General features: G+C 52.4%; 1 protein-coding gene across 3 annotated transcripts in view; it reads left to right on the top strand.

The window, feature by feature from the left end:
• Positions 1 to 18,271, top strand: part of ARHGAP39 (Rho GTPase activating protein 39) — a 430,201-nt gene that overhangs the window by 382,384 nt on the left and 29,546 nt on the right. For all 3 annotated transcript variants that reach the window (XM_038392930.2, XM_038392931.2, XM_038392929.2), the window contains 2 exons: positions 13,706 to 13,905; positions 17,967 to 18,058. In XM_038392930.2, the coding sequence (XP_038248858.1) occupies positions 13,706 to 13,905; positions 17,967 to 18,058 (292 nt within the window). The remainder of the gene's footprint in view (positions 1 to 13,705; positions 13,906 to 17,966; positions 18,059 to 18,271) is intronic.

Genomic DNA, 18,271 nt, shown 5'->3' with positions numbered 1-18,271 from the left:
TCATTTTGCAGGCCGAGAGCAAGCTCCACATGACGAGGAGCACGAGGTTGTTAGCGCACAGAGTAGAGAGGAGTTTGTGAGCCAGTTGCAGATGTCTGACTAACCTCTCTGCTGAGTGAGCTCCCCTGGGCTGCATTACAATAATCCAACCTTCATGGGACCAGTGCCTAGCTGTTGTGTGATAAGATCAGCCGGTGGGAGACAGGATATGACCTGGCTGCATGTCCCAGAAGGTAAGATCCTCTTCTTGCCACAGCTGGCATCTGAACTTCAGTAGGTGAGAAAGACCTTGAAATAGCCCAAGAGCAAGGATGTCGAAAGTGGGCAGCTCCACAGTTTTCTAGTCATCCAGTCCATGGAAAGATCTCAAAGGACAAGAATAGACAGCTGGCCTCTGTGCATAGCTAGGTCATGGCCAGCTTTACAAGGCCTGTCTCAGCATGCTGGCCAGGCCTGAAACTCAGCTGGCATTTATGAAAGGAATCAAATAATGTGCTTGAGTAATTGCAGCATGCCCAGACTATACGTAAAGTAGATGGGTTGGGGCTGTCATTTGGACATTTGGATATGAAACGATTTCATGGCGGAAGCATCACCAGAGCTATTTGCAGGTGCTAATGGCCACACTAACCTTCGTCGAAGAGGCCCCTTCGTTTCCACAAACACCGGCACCATCCATGGCTACCCAGCCATGTACAATCAGTCCTGAGGGCCACCAGGCTCAGGTGCCTCTAGTGAGATGCAAAGCAGTCATTGCCTTCCAGCGCCCCGCAAGGGAGGACAGGTTTGTGATTAGACACAGGACTTGGGAACTCTTGAACGTCACTCCCAGCTGTTGGGGTAATGCAATGGGAACTCCAACTTGCCATCAGTGAATCGCACTGCCCTGCCTCCTGGGAGGCTTGTGCATGCTGTGAAGAGCTCCAGTGGGACGTGCTATGGAAGAGAAAACCACTGATTGCAGCTCAGGCAGCCTGAGCGTTGCCATAACATCTTCACATGATGTCCAGTCCTTTCCCGTTCGTTTGTTTCTCCAATAAGAAGTGACCCCATTGCTCACACTCGTATGGTGTGACGTCTTCATTCTTCCATCAGAGGTGGTGCAGGCTTGTAAGAGTGTCCATCACTAGAGCAGACAGACGGATAAGGCTTTGCTGAGGGCCTGGTCTCTTGTCAGTCCCTGGTCAGCTGGGTAGTGTACTCCAATGTCAGTGCCAACAAAGTGGCTGGGTGCCACTCCTGCAGTCCCTTAGCACTGATCCTGCACGGCTCTTCCTATGCTGTCCATGTCCCACTGAAATCAGTGTCACCCCAGCTCATTCAGGAGTAATCGAGACTTGGGGGAGTTAACACATTGGGGGATTGGCTGCCTTGCTTCCATCTCTCCCCCCTAGCATCTGATGATAACTGGGTAACAGCTGCTGTGACGAGAATGACTGGCCACTGATACATGGAGGGAAAAGAATACAGCTTGGGAGTTATGTGCCAGGCTGTGCCTCCGGGTCAGCTTGTAGGACTTCAGAAAATCAATACATTGTGGTTGGCAAACTGAGCAGTGGTTGTTGGAGACGCAGAAAGAGCGGAAATGTAAGCCCTTGTTTATGAGGCTCTCTGAGGGATCCTTCTCAGCAGAAGGACACTCCAGTTTTCATAGAGACATCCAGCCAACTCCACTGCACACGAAGACTTTGCAATTAGAATGACATTTGTATGATTCCGGCCATCAAGGCCTGATTTATGTTAAAAATCCTGTTGACCTTTGAAATCAAACACAGAACTGATTCAAGGAACAGCCGCCCTGGCAGGAAACAAAACGCAGCAGCTGGAAACAAAATGGGTGCCTTTGAGCTCGGAATAAATGACCTGCCAGGGCTTGTCCTTTTGCCTTCAGTTCTGGAGAACAGCTCAGACGCCAACATGCTCCAGCGGAGGTGGAGTCAGAATCCTGCCCGCACAATGGCACACTCAGGAAAGCCCCCAAAGCTTGGAGGGCTTTGGCCCTCTGGTTTGATTGCCAAACTAGGGTCCAGCTGCAAAGCCTTGAGGGAGGCTGAGTCCGGATCCTGTGCTTGGGGGGATCCAGATCTGGGAGTTACTCCATGCCCACCTCTAGTAGACTTTTGATTCACACATTCTCCCCCACCCCCAAAAATAGTCATTGTGCTGAGCAGAGTGGTTGCAGGTTTTCTTTTCACACTATTCCAGCAAACTTGTGCTCTCTGCAGCTGGCCTTGTTCCCCAGGAAGCCTTTCAGGGCATTACTTTGATCTGCTGTAGACGGGATTCCTGGGACATCAGCAATGCCGGTGTAGCGCTGGGTGTATGGCTTTGAGGGCGTCTCTAATGATTTTGCCCTGGAGCCAGATGAACAACTGCTCGCTGAATTTCAATGTGTTTCCTTTTCCATCAGCGCAGCACCATGGCTCAGGTCTGTCATCTCTTTCTGCTTCTCCCAGCCACTCATGTCTTCTTGGGGATTATGGGGACTTGGGATCCTCCTGCCAATATTAAGCTATCTCTTGTCTGCTTTCGGAACTGGGTGCCAACCCTTATAAAGAGAGCTTTTGAGTCATGTACAGTAAGAGGTTGGCCCAGATGAATGGGCTTGTGGAGCTCACACAGCGTGCAAATACCAGTTCTCTTAACCCAAACACTCAGTTCTCTGTAGGTCAGGTGTGGCCCCAATCAGCTCTGACATCTGAGCAGGAAGCCATTGCACTCATGCAGGGCCCAGTCCTGCAAGCTGCTGAGTCCACTGACTCCAGCAGGACTTGGTACATCAGTGGGATCAGGCCCAATCCATCTGGCGCCCATCACCAGAACATCTGAGCATCTCCTGGTCCTCACAGCCCCTTGAGAGGGAGAGAAGTGCTGTTACCCCCACTTTACACATGGGGAGCTGAGGCCCAGAGGCCCAGTATTTAGGCTCCTAACTCCCATTGAAATCAACGGGGTTACTCCTAGATTGGGTGACCATATGACCTGTTTTGGCCAGGACAGTCCCATTTTTAAGCTCTGTCCTGGCCATCCTGACTTTTTTTTAAAAAATGGGCATTTGTCCCATTTGTTCTTCCCAACTGATCTGTTGGGAGGAGCAAACAAACAAACGCTCAGCTTACCTAAAGAGGTGGGGGTGCAGAGGAACATTGCGGGGGGGAGCAATGTGAGGTGCCAAGCAGTGGGGCTCAGGGCCCAGCCCCAGCCGGTGCAGATCTCGGGGTGGTCAGCCCCAGCTGTGGGCAGTGTGGAGGTTGGGGGATCCAGGCAGAGGTGGCAGGCAGCTCGGGGGGGACGGGTCAGCCACGGGGGGCAGGGGACTCGGGGGGATCAGCCCTGGCTGTGGGCAGCAGAGGCCTCGGGGGAACAGCCCCAGCCACGGGGGGCCAGAGGGCAGCTCAGGCGAGCCCCAGCCGTCCCATTTACTACTCAACAGGAGAGAGGCCATAGTCAGATTGCGGCCACTTCCATCCAAACCCACCAGAGCCAGAGGGGATGAGGCAGGGAGCCTGCAGCCTCTTCACACTCCCAGCCCCTCAGAGCAAGAGATTAATGGTGATTCAGACAAGGCCTCTTGTACTGCCCTGCCCCCACCTGGGTGGCTTTGTGTCCGTTTTGCTCTGGCGTTTTGACGTGTATCCGTGGTGTGCAGCACACCCCTGGCTATCCAGGGCTGTGCAGCCTGACGTCAGTCCAGCCCGGCTCGATACGCCAGGAGTCTGTCGGCTTTGGTTCTTTGGCTCCCTGTTTACTGCAGCCTTCAGCTCCCCAGGGCTGGAAGCAGATCTCTGCTGCTGTGGCGTTTACCCCCTGGACAGGAGCTGAACTTAAGCACTTGGCACTCCTTGGGGCTGAAGCTTGTAGGCTCCTGGTGACACCCTGGTGATTGCTAGCAGGGCTGTTGGAGGAATCCCCTGCTCTCTCTGAGGAGGAGTCTGTTCCCGAAGGGGTGCTCTCACACTCCCATGCCAAGGGCTGCTTGCTGTCTCGCTGTGTTACTGGCTACGAGCAGCGCTGGCTGGGGCTTTTGTCATGGCAGATGTTTAAGCAAAGTCACAAGATGGCTGCAGTGAAAAGGGCAAAGTCTGTGGAAACAGCCTAATTGAAAATCCCAACCAGTGGTAGGCCATGTGCTGTGCCCACAGTGATCTCCTGAGTTTCCATTCCTAACCGTCAGTAGGGTTTCCAGCTCAGGATTTATAATTTATAAACCACAACCCAGCTCTTTAAATACTGATTGGCCTAAACCAAGCCCCCAAAATCCAGACACCCCTGTACTCTGGGAACAGCTGAATCTAGAGCGGAACCTCTGCAGCTTGGACCCACCTGTCGGAATTTAAACCGGGCTAGGAGGAGGAATTCGATACCCCTGTTGGGGTATTAAGGCTCTCCCTGAAAATCCAGGGGCTGTGCTCCCTCCTTACCACAGCGTGTCACTGAGCTCCAGCTCCCTGGTGTTATCCATGCAGTGCCGATGGTGTGCCAATCTCATATACACCTGTGCAACTGCCCATCACAAGCATCCATCCCATTCACTCGCTCACTTGTTCCTCATCTTCTGGTGCTCGCTGGTTTGTTATCATAGGGTTGATCCTAGGTGATTGGCTGTGCTCGTTGGTTTGTTATTGTAGGGTTGCTCCCAGGCGATTGGCTGTGTAGAATCTGAGTGCTTGGCAGCTGGCATGGCTTGTGCTGAAGCATTAGTTTTGGAGAGAAACACAAAAGATGAATCACCAGGACAAGAATGAAGACGTGTCAAGTCTGGGGCCTGTTGATCTTGTCAGTGTCCCCTCAAGACGGTGACACAGAGCACAAGGCAATGCAAAGGTCAGGCCGATCTCACTCACAGCTTCTGGGGGGCTTTCCCAGCGTGGCTCGTGTCTATCGCTGGGCCAGGAGGTGGCATCTAGTGTCTTGCCATCAAAGACCCAGCCCATTCCATGGACTCATTGTTCCCCACACAAAGCAGAGGATGGAGCATTCTCCTAACCAGAGCACAGGGGAGCTGGCTCCTTTTGGCCAGCTGAGGGCCGCATGGTTGACTTCGCAGGGCCCTGAAGGCTACCCATAGTGTCGGACTCTCCCACCTTTACTTATGGTGAGGAGCAGCATGCTGCACAAGTGGTGCCATTTATTTCAGTGGAGTTACTTCTAGAGCAAGACGCTACTCCCCGTGCGGGACGGGGCAGACTGTAGCCCATTGTCAATATAAAATGGCTCATCTTCAGTACGGCCTGTTCAGGCTGCAGGACCCAACATGCAATGCCTCACCTTGAGCCAAGCAGCGTGCTGCTTGGCTCAGGTTGGAGTGGTGCATGCTGGGACCTGTAGTCTGCATGTGCTGCGCCTCTCTGTTTAAAATTAGATTAGCCACGGGTCTTGTTGCTAAGCATTGTGAGCTGCCCCTTATCTGACCATCCCTCTGCTTTTCTCTGGTTAATGTTTTTGTTCCTGATGTTAACTCCAGTGTTTGTTTTTAATCTCCCAAGTAGCGGAACTATAACGGTTTGCCTCTCATAGGGAAGATGCCAGATGAGTCGTTGATCTTGCTCTTTCATTAAGACAAATGGCTGTAGTTACCGATTCTCAGTACATGAAAGAATGTGCAGCATAATGCTCAAACCATCTGGAGAAACCTGGAATAGGGAGAGGGGGGAAATCATACACTTCTGAGCTTGACATAAACATATCGCTAGCCGAGAAAGAGCTTAGCCAACAGCTTTCGAGCAGGGCCAGGAAGGGTGCATGTGAACTCCAAGTGCTCCCTGGAAACCAAACTTAAAGGGTCATTGACACCTCATGGCAAATGTACAAAAACAGCTGTACTTTGTGTAACATCTTCTGTGTTAATTATGTCCCAGTGCCTTTTGCAGAGCTAAGAAATAACCCTTTACATCTCTCTAACCCCTTCCCACTGAGTGTTTCAAAGCCTTCTACAGACAATGAATTGAGGCCCCCAGCCCAACCTCCTCTGGAGGAAGTTCACTATCATTATCGTCATTTGACACATGGGGAAACTGAGGCACGGAGCGGGATGTGATTTGACCAAGGTCACACGGCGCATGGGCAGCAGAACTGGAACTGGAAGCCAGGTCCCTTGACTCCCAGTCCTGTACTTTGGCCATTCAATCGTGCCTCCTCTCCAGCTACACAAGAAATCTAAAGATTATGACTGATGTTCACATATGCAGTGGGCCCCACTTACATCCCATCAGGGCTTAGTTGGTGCCTAATGTGATCACTGTAAATGGCAGAGGCTGAGCGGCATTAAAAGGATCGGGGAAAATAGATTAGGCTCCTTTTTGCATTTCTCTTCCTCCTCCTAGGATCAATAGCCCAGAAAGATGATCATGTACAAAGTCTGTGCTGCTTGTTCTGTCTGCCCATTCCTAAAGCCCTCTTCACCAGGCCACCTAGAATAGAGGCTCCTTGGGGCAGGGATCATAGAATCATAGAATCATAGAATATCAGGGTTGGAAGGGACCCCAGAAGGTCATCTAGTCCAACCCCCTGCTCAAAGCAGGACCAAGTCCCAGTTAAATCATCCCAGCCAGGGCTTTGTCAAGCCTGACCTTAAAAACCTCTAAGGAAGGAGATTCTACCACCTCCCTAGGTAACGCATTCCAGTGTTTCACCACCCTCTTAGTGAAAAAGTTTTTCCTAATATCCAATCTAAACCTCCCCCATTGCAACTTGAGACCATTACTCCTCGTTCTGTCATCTGCTACCATTGAGAACAGTCTAGAGCCATCCTCTTTGAAACCCCCTTTCAGGTAGTTGAAAGCAGCTATCAAATCCCCCCTCATTCTTCTCTTCTGCAGACTAAACAATCCCAGCTCCCTCAGCCTCTCCTCATAAGTCATGTGCTCTAGACCCCTAATCATTTTTGTTGCCCTTCGTTGTACTCTTTCCAATTTATCCACATCCTTCCTGTAGTGTGGGGCCCAAAACTGGACACAGTACTCCAGATGAGGCCTCACCAGTGTCGAATAGAGGGGAACGATCACGTCCCTCGATCTGCTCGCTATGCCCCTACTTATACATCCCAAAATGCCATTGGCCTTCTTGGCAACAAGGGCACACTGCTGACTCATATCCAGCTTCTCGTCCACTGTCACCCCTAGGTCCTTTTCCGCAGAACTGCTGCCGAGCCATTCAGTCCCTAGTCTGTAGCGGTGCATTGGATTCTTCCATCCTAAGTGCAGGACCCTGCACTTATCCTTATTGAACCTCATTAGATTTCTTTTGGCCCAATCCTCCAATTTGTCTAGGTCCTTCTGTATCCTATCCCTCCCCTCCAGCGTATCTACCACTCCTCCCAGTTTAGTATCATCCGCAAATTTGCTGAGAGTGCAATCCACACCATCCTCCAGATCATTTATGAAGATATTGAACAAAACGGGCCCCAGGACCGACCCCTGGGGCACTCCACTTGACACCGGCTGCCAACTAGACATGGAGCCATTGATCACTACCCGTTGAGCCCGACAATCTAGCCAGCTTTCTACCCACCTTATAGTGCATTCATCCAGCCCATACTTCCTTAACTTGCTGACAAGAATGCTGTGGGAGACCGTGTCAAAAGCTTTGCTAAAGTCAAGAAACAATACATCCACTGCTTTCCCTTCATCCACAGAACCAGTAATCTCATCATAAAAGGCGATTAGATTAGTCAGGCATGACCTTCCCTTGGTGAATCCATGCTGACTGTTCCTGATCACTTTCCTCTCCTCTAAGTGCTTCAGGATTGATTCTTTGAGGACCTGCTCCATGATTTTTCCAGGGACTGAGGTGAGGCTGACCGGCCTGTAGTTCCCAGGATCCTCCTTCTTCCCTTTTTTAAAGATGGGCACTACATTAGCCTTTTTCCAGTCATCCGGGACTTCCCCCGTTCGCCACGAGTTTTCAAAGATAATGGCCAAGGGCTCTGCAATCACAGCCGCCAATTCCTTCAGCACTCTCGGATGCAATTCGTCCGGCCCCATGGACTTGTGCACGTCCAGCTTTTCTAAATAGTCCCTAACCACCTCTATCTCTACAGAGGGCTGGCCATCTCTTCCCCATTTTGTGTTGCCCAGCACAGCAGTCTGGGAGCTGACCTTGTTAGTGAAAACAGAGGCAAAAAAAGCATTGAGTACATTAGCTTTTTCCACATCCTCTGTCACTAGCTTGCCTCCCTCATTCAGTAAGGGGCCCACACTTTCCTTGGCTTTCTTCTTGTTGCCAACATACCTGAAGAAACCCTTCTTGTTACTCTTGACATCTCTTGCTAGCTGCAGCTCCAGGTGCGATTTGGCCCTCCTGATATCTTTCCTACATGCCCGAGCAATATTTTTATACTCTTCCCTGGTCATATGTCCAACCTTCCACTTCTTGTAAGCTTCTTTTTTATGTTTAAGATCCGCTAGGATTTCACCATTAAGCCAAGCTGGTCGCCTGCCATATTTACTATTCTTTCGACTCATCGGGATGGTTTGTCCCTGTAACCTCAACAGGGATTCCTTGAAATACAGCCAGCTCTCCTGGACTCCCTTCCCTTTCATGTTAGTCCCCCAGGGGATCCTGGCCATCTGTTCCCTGAGGGAGTCAAAGTCTGCTTTCCTGAAGTCCAGGGTCCGTATCCTGCTGCTTACCTTTCTTCCCTGCGTCAGGATCCTGAACTCAACCAACTCATGGTCACTGCCTCCCAGATTCCCATCCACTTTTGCTTCCCCCACTAATTCTACCCGGTTTGTGAGCAGCAGGTCAAGAAAAGCGCTCCCCCTAGTTGGCTCCCCTAGCACTTGCACCAGGAAATTGTCCCCTACGCTTTCCAAAAACTTCCTGGATTGTCTATGCACCGCTGTATTGCTCTCCCAGCAGATATCAGGAAAATTAAAGTCACCCATGAGAATCAGGGCATGCGATCTAGTAGCTTCCGTGAGTTGCCGGAAGAAAGCCTCATCCACCTCATCCCCCTGGTCCGGTGGTCTATAGCAGACTCCCACCATGACATCACTCTTGTTGCACACACTTCTAAACTTAATCCAGAGACACTCAGGTTTTTCCACAGTTTCGTACCGGAGCTCTGAGCAGTCATACTGCTCCCTTACATACAGTGCTACTCCCCCACCTTTTCTGCCCTGCCTGTCCTTCCTGAACAGTTTATAACCATCCATGACTGTACTCCAGTCATGTGAGTTATCCCACCAAGTCTCTGTTATTCCAATCACGTCATAATTCCTTGACATCACCAGGACCTCCAGTTCTCCCTGCTTGTTCATCTGTTCATCTTGTTCATCCCTGCTTGATCATCTGTTTGTTCTGTTTGTACTGTGCCTAGCACAGTGTGGCCCACAATGAGGGTTCCTCAGAGCTACCACTATGCAAGTAATATTAATAGTCCCCTTCGCCCGCTGGACACTCTAGTATGTCAGGACAGGAAATAAGCAGCTAGAGCAAGTGAAATCCTGAGCAACGAAGATCCCATTTTCCTGCAAACACCCTTCATGGAAAGAAAGAAAGAAAGAAAGAAAGAAAGAAAGAAAGAAAGAAAGAAAGAAAGAAAGAAAGAAAGAAAGAAAGAAAGAAAGGGACGGAGGGAGGGAGGCAGGGAGGGAGGGAAGATCAGTGGCAAGTAGCTTCCTTTGGTGCAGGCCAAGTAATAACAGTCTGCTCAGGCCACTAGACCACACTGCCTCCCACAACGGGTGGGCAGGAGAAACACCAACCACATTGTTAGAGATGGCCCAGCAGCCATCTGAGACCCATCTCCCTCCCCCGCACATTGCTCACAGAGATTAATCCAGCCTTAGAGCTTTGCAAACTGACCTGTATGGCCCGATCTGGCCTCTAGGTACGGATCCAGCAGAGCACAGGAGGTGGGAGCCCATTGACGTGAGCTCTCCCCTATCCTGGCCTCCTCTATTGCTTCTGTAGCCTCCTGGGGCTCATAGGCCGTGCCTGTACAGCGAGTGGCAGCCGGATGACAGGCGCAGGCTCGCGGGGCTCACAGGGCGCAGCTGTACAGCAAGTGGCAGCTGGACGACAGGCGCAGGCTCGAGGGGCTCATAGGCCATGCCTGTACAGTGAGTGGCAGCTGGATGACAGGCGCCAGCTCGCGGGGCTCACAGGACATGGCTGTCCAGCGTATGGCAGCCGGACGACAGGCACAGGCTCCCAGGGCTTATAGGGCGCGGCTGTAAAGCGAGTGACATCCGGACAACAGGCGCAGGCTTGCGGGGCTCACAGGGCGCAGCTGTACAGCATACGGCAGCTGGACAACAGGCGCAGGTTCGCGGGGCTCAGAGGGCGCAGCTGTACAGCGAGTGGCAGCTGGACGACAGGCACAGGCTCCCATAGGTCACAGGGCGCGGCTGTACAGCAAGTGGCAGCCGGACGACAGGCGCAGGCTCCCGTGGGTCACAGGGCGCGGCTGTACAGCGAGTGGCAGCTGGATGACAGGCACAGGCGCGCGGGTCTCACAGGGCGCAGCTGTACAGCGAGTGGCGGCTGGATGACAGGCACAGGCTCGCGGGGCTCACAGGGCGCGGCTGTACAGCGAGTGGCAGCCGGATGACAGGTGCAGGCTCGAGGGGCTCACAGGGCGCGGCTGTACAGCAAGTGGCAGCCGGACGACAGGCGCAGGCTCGAGGGGCTCATAGGCCATGCCTGTACAGTGAGTGGCAGCTGGATGACAGGCGCCAGCTCGCGGGGCTCACAGGACATGGCTGTCCAGCGTATGGCAGCCGGACGACAGGCGCAGGCTCCCGGGGCTTATAGGGCGCGGCTGTAAAGCGAGTGACATCCGGACGACAGGCGCAGGCTTGCGGGGCTCACAGGGCGCAGCTGTACAGTGAGTGGCGGCAGGATGACAGGCACAGGCTCGCGGGGCTCACAGGGCGCGGCTGTACAGCGAGTGGCAGCCGGACGACGGGCGCAGGCTCGAGGGGCTCACAGGTCGCGGCTGTAAAGCGATTGACATCCGGATGACAGGCGCAGGCTTGCGGGGCGCACAGGGCGTGGCTGTACAGCGTACAGCAGCCGGACGACAGGCGCAGGCTCGCGGGGCTCACAAGGCGCAGCTGTACAAGGAGTGGCAGCTGGACAACAGGCGCGGGCTCCTGTGGGTCACAGAGCGCGGTTGTACAGCAAGTGCCAGCGGAACGACAGGCGCAGACTCCTGTGCATCACAGGGCACAGCTGTACAGCGAGTGGCAGCCGGACGACAGGCTCAGGCTCACGGGGTACACAGGGCGCGGCTGTACAGCGAGTGGCAGCTGGACGACAGGCGCAGGCTCCTGTGAGTCACAGGGTGTGGCTGTATAGTGAGTGGCACCTGGACGACAGGCACAGACTCCCAGAGCTCACAGGGCGCGGCTGTACAGCGAGTGGCAGCAGGACGACAAGCGCGGGCTCCCATGGGTCACAGGGCGCGGTTGTACAGCAAGTGGCAGCGGAACGACAGGCGCAGGCTCCTGTGGGTCACAGGATGTGGCTGTACAGCGAGTGGTAGCCGGATGACAGGCACAGGCTCGCAGGGCTCCCAGGGCGCAGCTATACAGCAAGTGGCAGCCGGACGACAGGCGCAGGCTTGCGGGGCTCACAGGGTGCAGCTGTACCGCGAGTGGCACCCAGATGACAGGCGCAGGCTTGCGGGGCTCACATGGCGCGTCTGTACAGCGAGTGGCAGCTGGATGACAAGCGCAGGCTCCCATGGGTCACAGGGCGCAGCTGTACAGTGAGTGGCAGCTGGACGACAGGCTCAGGCTCACAGGGCGCGGCTGTACAGCGAGTGGCAGCTGGACGACAGGCTCAGGCTCACAGGGCGCGGCTGTACAGCGAGTGGCAGCTGGACGACAGGCGCAGGCTCACAGGGCTCACAGGGCGCGGCGAAACAGCGAGTGGCAGCCAGACGACAGGCATAGTGAACTGCGAAATGAACTTGAGGGGAAGAGGAAATGCCCCCGCGGGCCCGGCCTGCGGTTTCATTCCAGGGATGGCAATGCCACTGCACTGACAGAAAAACTGCAACTGGATCCCCCAGCGTGGTCCCCTCCTAACCACAGAGGCCACCATGTGAAACGGGAGACAAAGGGAACCATGAGAAGAAGTAGCAGATCCCCAAACCAGACCTTCACCCAGAGAGGCTTGGCCAGAATGATGAGCCTGTGGCTAAAACCTGTACCTGGAGTCTGGAGAGCTGGTCTCTATTCCCGACTCTACTGCTGCCCCTGGGGGTCTCCGAGACAGGGAGTAAGAGATCTCCTCTCTCTCAAGCTGTGTGTGAAGCTTAATTGTTTAATGTTTGTGAAGCACTCAGAGACCCTCCATGCAACTGGTCATACAGAGAGAGTCATTGCCAGAACCAGGCGGAGGACCCTCACTCCCAGTCCTGTGCTCCGGCCACTAGACCGCTCCGTGTCCACCAAAAGTGCATAAATAGTTTTTTCAAAGATACATTATTAAGGGCACAAGAGGAAACTATCCCACTGTGTAGCAAACATTGGAAGTCTGGCAAGAGACCACCCTGGCTTAACCAGGAGATCTTAAATGATCTAAAAATCAAAAAAGAGTCCTATTTTTGACTATACTTTTGAATTGTTGTATGAAAAGGTGTCAGTGATGCGGCCCTTGGGCCAATGTACTAGTCCTCATGTGGCCCTCGTGGTGATTTGAGTTTGAGATCCCCATTCTAAACCCAGAGCAGGGAGGAGCTCGGGAAGTTGGAGCCTCCATCAGTCTCTGAGTCGGTTTTGTGTGTCTAGGCCAAAGTGATCAGACACGGGTGATTAAAGTGAGGCCTCTCCCTCTGTGCTTAGGTAGCCAGCTAAGAGTGGCCTAGTATTCAGAAGTTTGTATTGAACTTCAGTGGAATTTCTGGGTGCTCAAAACATTTGAAAATCAGGCACTAGGTGTCTAAAGTCAGGTACTCCAAATAGGAGTCTAAGTCTAAAAGTGTGGACCTTAACCGTTCTGTGCCCTGGTTTCCCCAGCTCTGGGATTAAGGATCCTTCCCCTCCTCTGTAAAGTGCTATGGGATGTATGGAGAGTATGCTAGAGAAGTGCCAAGGGCTTCTGTTGCTGCTGTTACAGTACTTGTTTCTAGGAGAACTCAGAGCCACATCTCTAGTTACTGTGGCACAAGACTTTCCATTCCAAGGGGCCGTGCACAGTGGACTGAGGACTTTCCCCTGTCTGGCTACAACGGGCCTTGGACACTATCCAGGAGCAATTTTTATTTATTTATTTATTTTTGTAAAATTTGAGCCCAAATGGTTCTGCCACTTTCAAGACTAAGGAGGGTTGGAGAAAACATTCTTGCTCCAAAGATGTGACTTTTTTTTTTTGAATGCACGAGTGGGAAAATGGCAGGAACATGGAATTTGGCAGCTCTCTCGGGCCAGGCCAGGCATTGGGGCATAGTGTAAGTTGGTTTTGACTTGCTAAAGTTCTTCGCCTTTTAAAAACATTCTGTGTGCCTGGGCCCTGGGCTTTGCAACGTGATCTCTTAGCAGTTGATCAAAGGTTTATTTGGGTGTAGTTTAGGAGCGTTGGTGAACCGTTCTGTGTTCTTTTGTGATTGGTGTACGTGCAGAGGGAAGAGAGATGGTCGTTGACTGTCAGTAGTGACCTCTTGGTGTTTACTGTCCGAGGCAAGTCCTGTGTGAGTAACGACTGTGCATGTATCTCTGAGCCTTCATGTTTGTCTTGGTTCCATCTCTTGCAGGGCCTGAAGAAGCCGAATATTGAGGAGATCCGGCATGCAAAGAACGCAGTGTTCAGCCCCTCCATGTTTGGGAGCTCCCTGCAGGAGATCATGAACATGCAGAAGGAGAGGTACCCAGATCGGCAGCTCCCCTGGGTGCAAACCAGGCTGTCTGAGGAAGTGCTGGCGCTGAATGGAGATCAGACCGAGGGCATCTTCAGGTAATGCTGCCTTGTGACTGACCCTTCTTGCACAGTCCAGCTCTCAGGGAGTTGCACACCAGGCATTCACTTCCAATGGAGAAGATGCAGCTGGCTGCTTCTGTACTAGGGCAGGGTGGTCCATGAGGGCCCAGCAGGGGGTCTTAGAAGGGAGTGTTGCATGCTGGGACATGTAGTCTTTCTTAGCAGCACCTCTGCTAAGGGTGAGGATAGCCACAGATTGCATTGTGGAGCACTGTGGCTTGTGCTGTGGCCACTTCTGCCTCGCAGTGTGACCTTGTGGAGCAGGCAGTTAGAGCATTCTCTAAGGGGCAACATAACACTTCCAAAGCCAGACGACAGCACTGGGTCTAGCTGTCTCTGAGCAGACTAGAGAAGCAATGACCAAGGGAGGACTGTCGCTAGTTGCTCATTTCCCCTCCCAGCCTGGCCCAGGCCAGAGCCTCAGAGAAGAAACCTTTGCAATCAATGGCATGGTCTGAATCCAGGGTACGTTCTCTCTCTCCCTTGTTTCCTTTTTTTATATTGCCCATCACCACATTATCTATGCTCTAGCACTTCCATCCAGGAACTCTGTCATTCACCAGTTGTCATTGTTTTGAACAAGATTTAGCTGTGATATCTGTAATACATCCTGTGTGCAAGGGCACTGTTCCTGCTCTCCCACTGTCTGCCTAGTGCCGGGCCTTAGCAGTGGGACCCTCTCTTGTCAGTGACAAAGCGTGATCATGGACAGCACGTTTCCATAGAGCCTTTCCTGTGGGACCATGCAGTAAAAAGGGCACCAGGGCACAGGAGGTACAGAGGATCCCCTCTGATTTCACAGGCCGCCCAGCTCCTCCCCTTTCTGGGGGTGCTGCAGTATGGGGTTGCTGCTGAGGGGAGAACAGTGTGTTCTCCCAGGTGGTCTGGGCTAGCTGTAAGCCATAGTGTATCCCTGTGGACAGAACACCCCCAAAGTGCAGTTAATGCCTGTCTGGTTCTAAATGGTTGGCGTCCCTGGTTGCTGCAATGGACCGAACCAAACTCCCAGACACTAATCCCTGAATTCTGGGGAAGGTCACAACTAGACTTGAGTCTGAGGCCAGCCTCTTTCCCAAATGGGCCAACCCAACACCCGCCTCTCTGGATCTGCATCCCAGCTCAGTGCCTCTGGCCTGTCTCTTGAGATAACCCTAGACTGAGTGAAGTGCAGCCTGCATGCATGCTGCCTAGCAAAGTATTTCTCCTTGCTCCCCTTCAGCTCCCAGTAAGAGCTTGGCCAGGCCACTTCCTACCCCTCTGCACCCATCCCAGGAGAACCCAGAACTCAGAAAATCCAGGCCCCACTGATCTTGTTCTTCAGCTCCCAAACATGGATTGTTACCCCACGGCTGGCCAGGGCCTCTCTGGATTTGCAGCTTGCCTTCCCTGGAAATGACACACATTCCTTCCTGGTGGGTTTTTCTCAGGTTGCTTTATCTCTTGACTCCCTCCAGACACAGGAAGGGGGCTGGCAGCCACCCCAAGTGCCGCTCAGCCTGCCATTCCCAAGAAGGTGACCTGAGAGCAGCTCCTTGGTATGTGAATCCAGAGCCATACTGGGCTGGGAAAGTTTCCCTGTGTCATGACCTGAGGCTGAGCCCCCACTGGGTGGCAATGACCAGAGGTGCTGAAAACCCAAGCAGTGATAGCAATAACTACGTGCTGCTGTGTGCCAGATCCTCTGCTGCAGCCTTTGGGAGGGGGGAGGGGAGTGAATTTCACCAGGACTATCAGACCTGCCTTGTGTTAGTCACAGCTCTTTGCTGGCCACTGGACTGTGGGACATCTTCGCTTGCCGTCGCTCATTCACATCCCATTTGAGGCCAAGAGCATCCCCCAAGGGTTTCTCTTCTTTGTAGCCTGAAGGAATCGTCCTATACACAGTGCTCAGTAATGTCACTCCTCACCTGGCCAAAGGGGTTGCTGCTGAGCCACACAAGGCCCTTCCCCACCCCATGGGCTCAGCATGATGTCCGCTGCCGCAGGGAAATGTACCTGTCTATTACAATGGATCGTATCTGTCTCCCCGACTCCACATCTGGCAACCGCCTCTGTTAAACAAGGTCTCAGCTGGTTACTCTGTCCCAAGCTGATAGAGGGCTTCTTACACAGCCTCCCACACAGGCTCAGCTCTGCTACCCCGGTGCTCAGAGGGAGGAGTCAAATTGTGCAGGGGGTACAGTGATGGGATCCCCAGGGTACAACCTGGAACTGTGGGACCACTGTGCCCCCTGAACTCTGCAGCCTGGGCTGTCTCTCACAATGCTTTGCTAATGACAGGCAGCAAACCCCTCCAGGTGCTGTTATCCCTCAGCCTCCAGCATGCAGAGACATACCCAACTAAACTGCATGAATGTTCTCCAGGCCACTCATGAACCGTCCACAGGGAAACACCAACGAATCCCCCCAGCCTCTAGCCTTGCACCCAGAAATGTACCATCTTACACTGCTCAAGATCTTCTCTTGCAAGCTCATTAATTAGTTTGCCACTTTGTCAAAGGATAGTGGACATGCACCAGCCTTTGCAATCTGAGCAGATTCCCCAAGCACTGTAGACAAACCCACTGGTAAAGATAAAACATTAAAATAAGTTTATTACCTACAGAAAGATAGCTTTATAAGTGATTATAAGTGATAGGCATAAGGGTCAGAGCTAGTTACCTAAGAAATAAAAGTAAAATCACAGTCTAAATCCTAAACTCTATTAGACTAAGCAAGATTTGGATCAAACAGTTTTTCTCACCCCACTGGTCGTCGCAGGCAGGTTACAGTTCTTAATACATAGGCTGAATTTCCTTCTCAGCCTGGACCCAGTCTCCTCAGTTCAAAGTCTTTGTCTACCCACCATTCTTGTTGCCTTCAGTGTAGGTGAGGGAGGAGAGAGGTGGGTCTCATGATGCCACTGTCCCTACTTTATACTCTCAATTCATGGCCCAGGGAAGATACTGGCCCAGACATGTCCTGGTGGGGATGGCTGAGTCACAGAGTTGAGGAATCCTCATTGTGTGGTACTTGTGCAACTGTCTCTTACAGAATTGTAAATCTCTTGTTTACAATTTCCTTGCTGGTCCATGACTTGTGGTGGTTGCTTAATGCTCATTTGGGCATGGGTCACCTCTTTTGTTGCCACTGGAGAGCTAGGAGTGGGCATCTCCCAAACTCACAACCTATTTCAATAACAATCATGCAACAAACTCTCATCACTTCATGCACACTAACGATATACAGATTTTGACAGAACAATGAGTTTCAGCAGATCATGATCTTTCATATGGTATCTTACATTGCATGCTGTGTATGAAATATCACAACCATATTAATATGGGGGTTACAGGGAGCTACTTTGAGGTCCAGTGCATCACAAGTACATAGCAGTGACCATCTACTCAAGCTCCTCCCACAATCCCAAACCCCCCCACATGCCCAAGATCCAGCAATAGCCCCAAAGAGCTGCATGGCTGTGCTCAAGTGACCAGCAGGGAAATAGCTAATGCTGCCAGTTAGTAGCATGTATTCCCAAGCTGGAGGAGCAGGAGTTCTAAGGCAAATCTGTGCAGACAGTAGTGAGCTATACAAGGTGCTTCCACAGCTCCTGCAACCACAATATCCAAGCACAATACACATGTAGTTAGTAGTGAGGCATCTAAATAGCCATGTGTGTTCAATCACAAAGTGTATATGCCCAGACACCATAATAATGCATGTGAGATGCTCACCTCTGTGCACACTTTTCCACGTGGGCAGCCTCTGGTCTGTATGTTTGAAAAGTGGACTGTTGTCATCTTTAGGTTTAAGCGTTAACATACCATTAATCTGACGAAGGTAGTATTCCCCCCTCTCAGCTGTTGATTCAGTCTTTGTGCAGACTCAGGCAGGCAGTATGTTTAAAGTGCTCATCGTTGAGGTATCTAAGTGTTTCTCCAGATTCTGTCTATAACAGGGACTCTGGCCTCAGCCAAAGTAATTGGCTTTCAGCATCCAGTTGTAACCCCAGGTGGACCGAGTCTGAAATCTGTGGGCGTTTCTTTTCTGCACAGAGTGCCTGGAGACATCGACGAGGTCAACGCCCTCAAGCTGCAGGTCGATCAGTGGAAAATCCCCACCGGCTTGGAAGACCCTCATGTTCCTGGTAAGGGTTCCTGACCCCCCTCCCTTCACACATGGAATCCTGGTGCAAGGGGGAGTGGGGAGTGAGTCCTGGCTCTCAGCTTTCTGGGGGTGAAGTCAGCCAAGCCTGGGGTGGGGCCCCGGGCAAGGGAGAGAATGAGAATAGAGTCCGAGAGCAGGCCTTGGGAATGGGGGGTGGGAGCCCACCTTAGGCACTGAGCATAAGCCGGGGAGG

Source organism: Dermochelys coriacea, chromosome 2 (genome assembly GCF_009764565.3).
Source record: "Dermochelys coriacea isolate rDerCor1 chromosome 2, rDerCor1.pri.v4, whole genome shotgun sequence".
Classification (NCBI taxonomy): domain Eukaryota; kingdom Metazoa; phylum Chordata; order Testudines; family Dermochelyidae; genus Dermochelys; species Dermochelys coriacea.
This window is presented reverse-complemented; position numbering and strand designations above follow the sequence as displayed.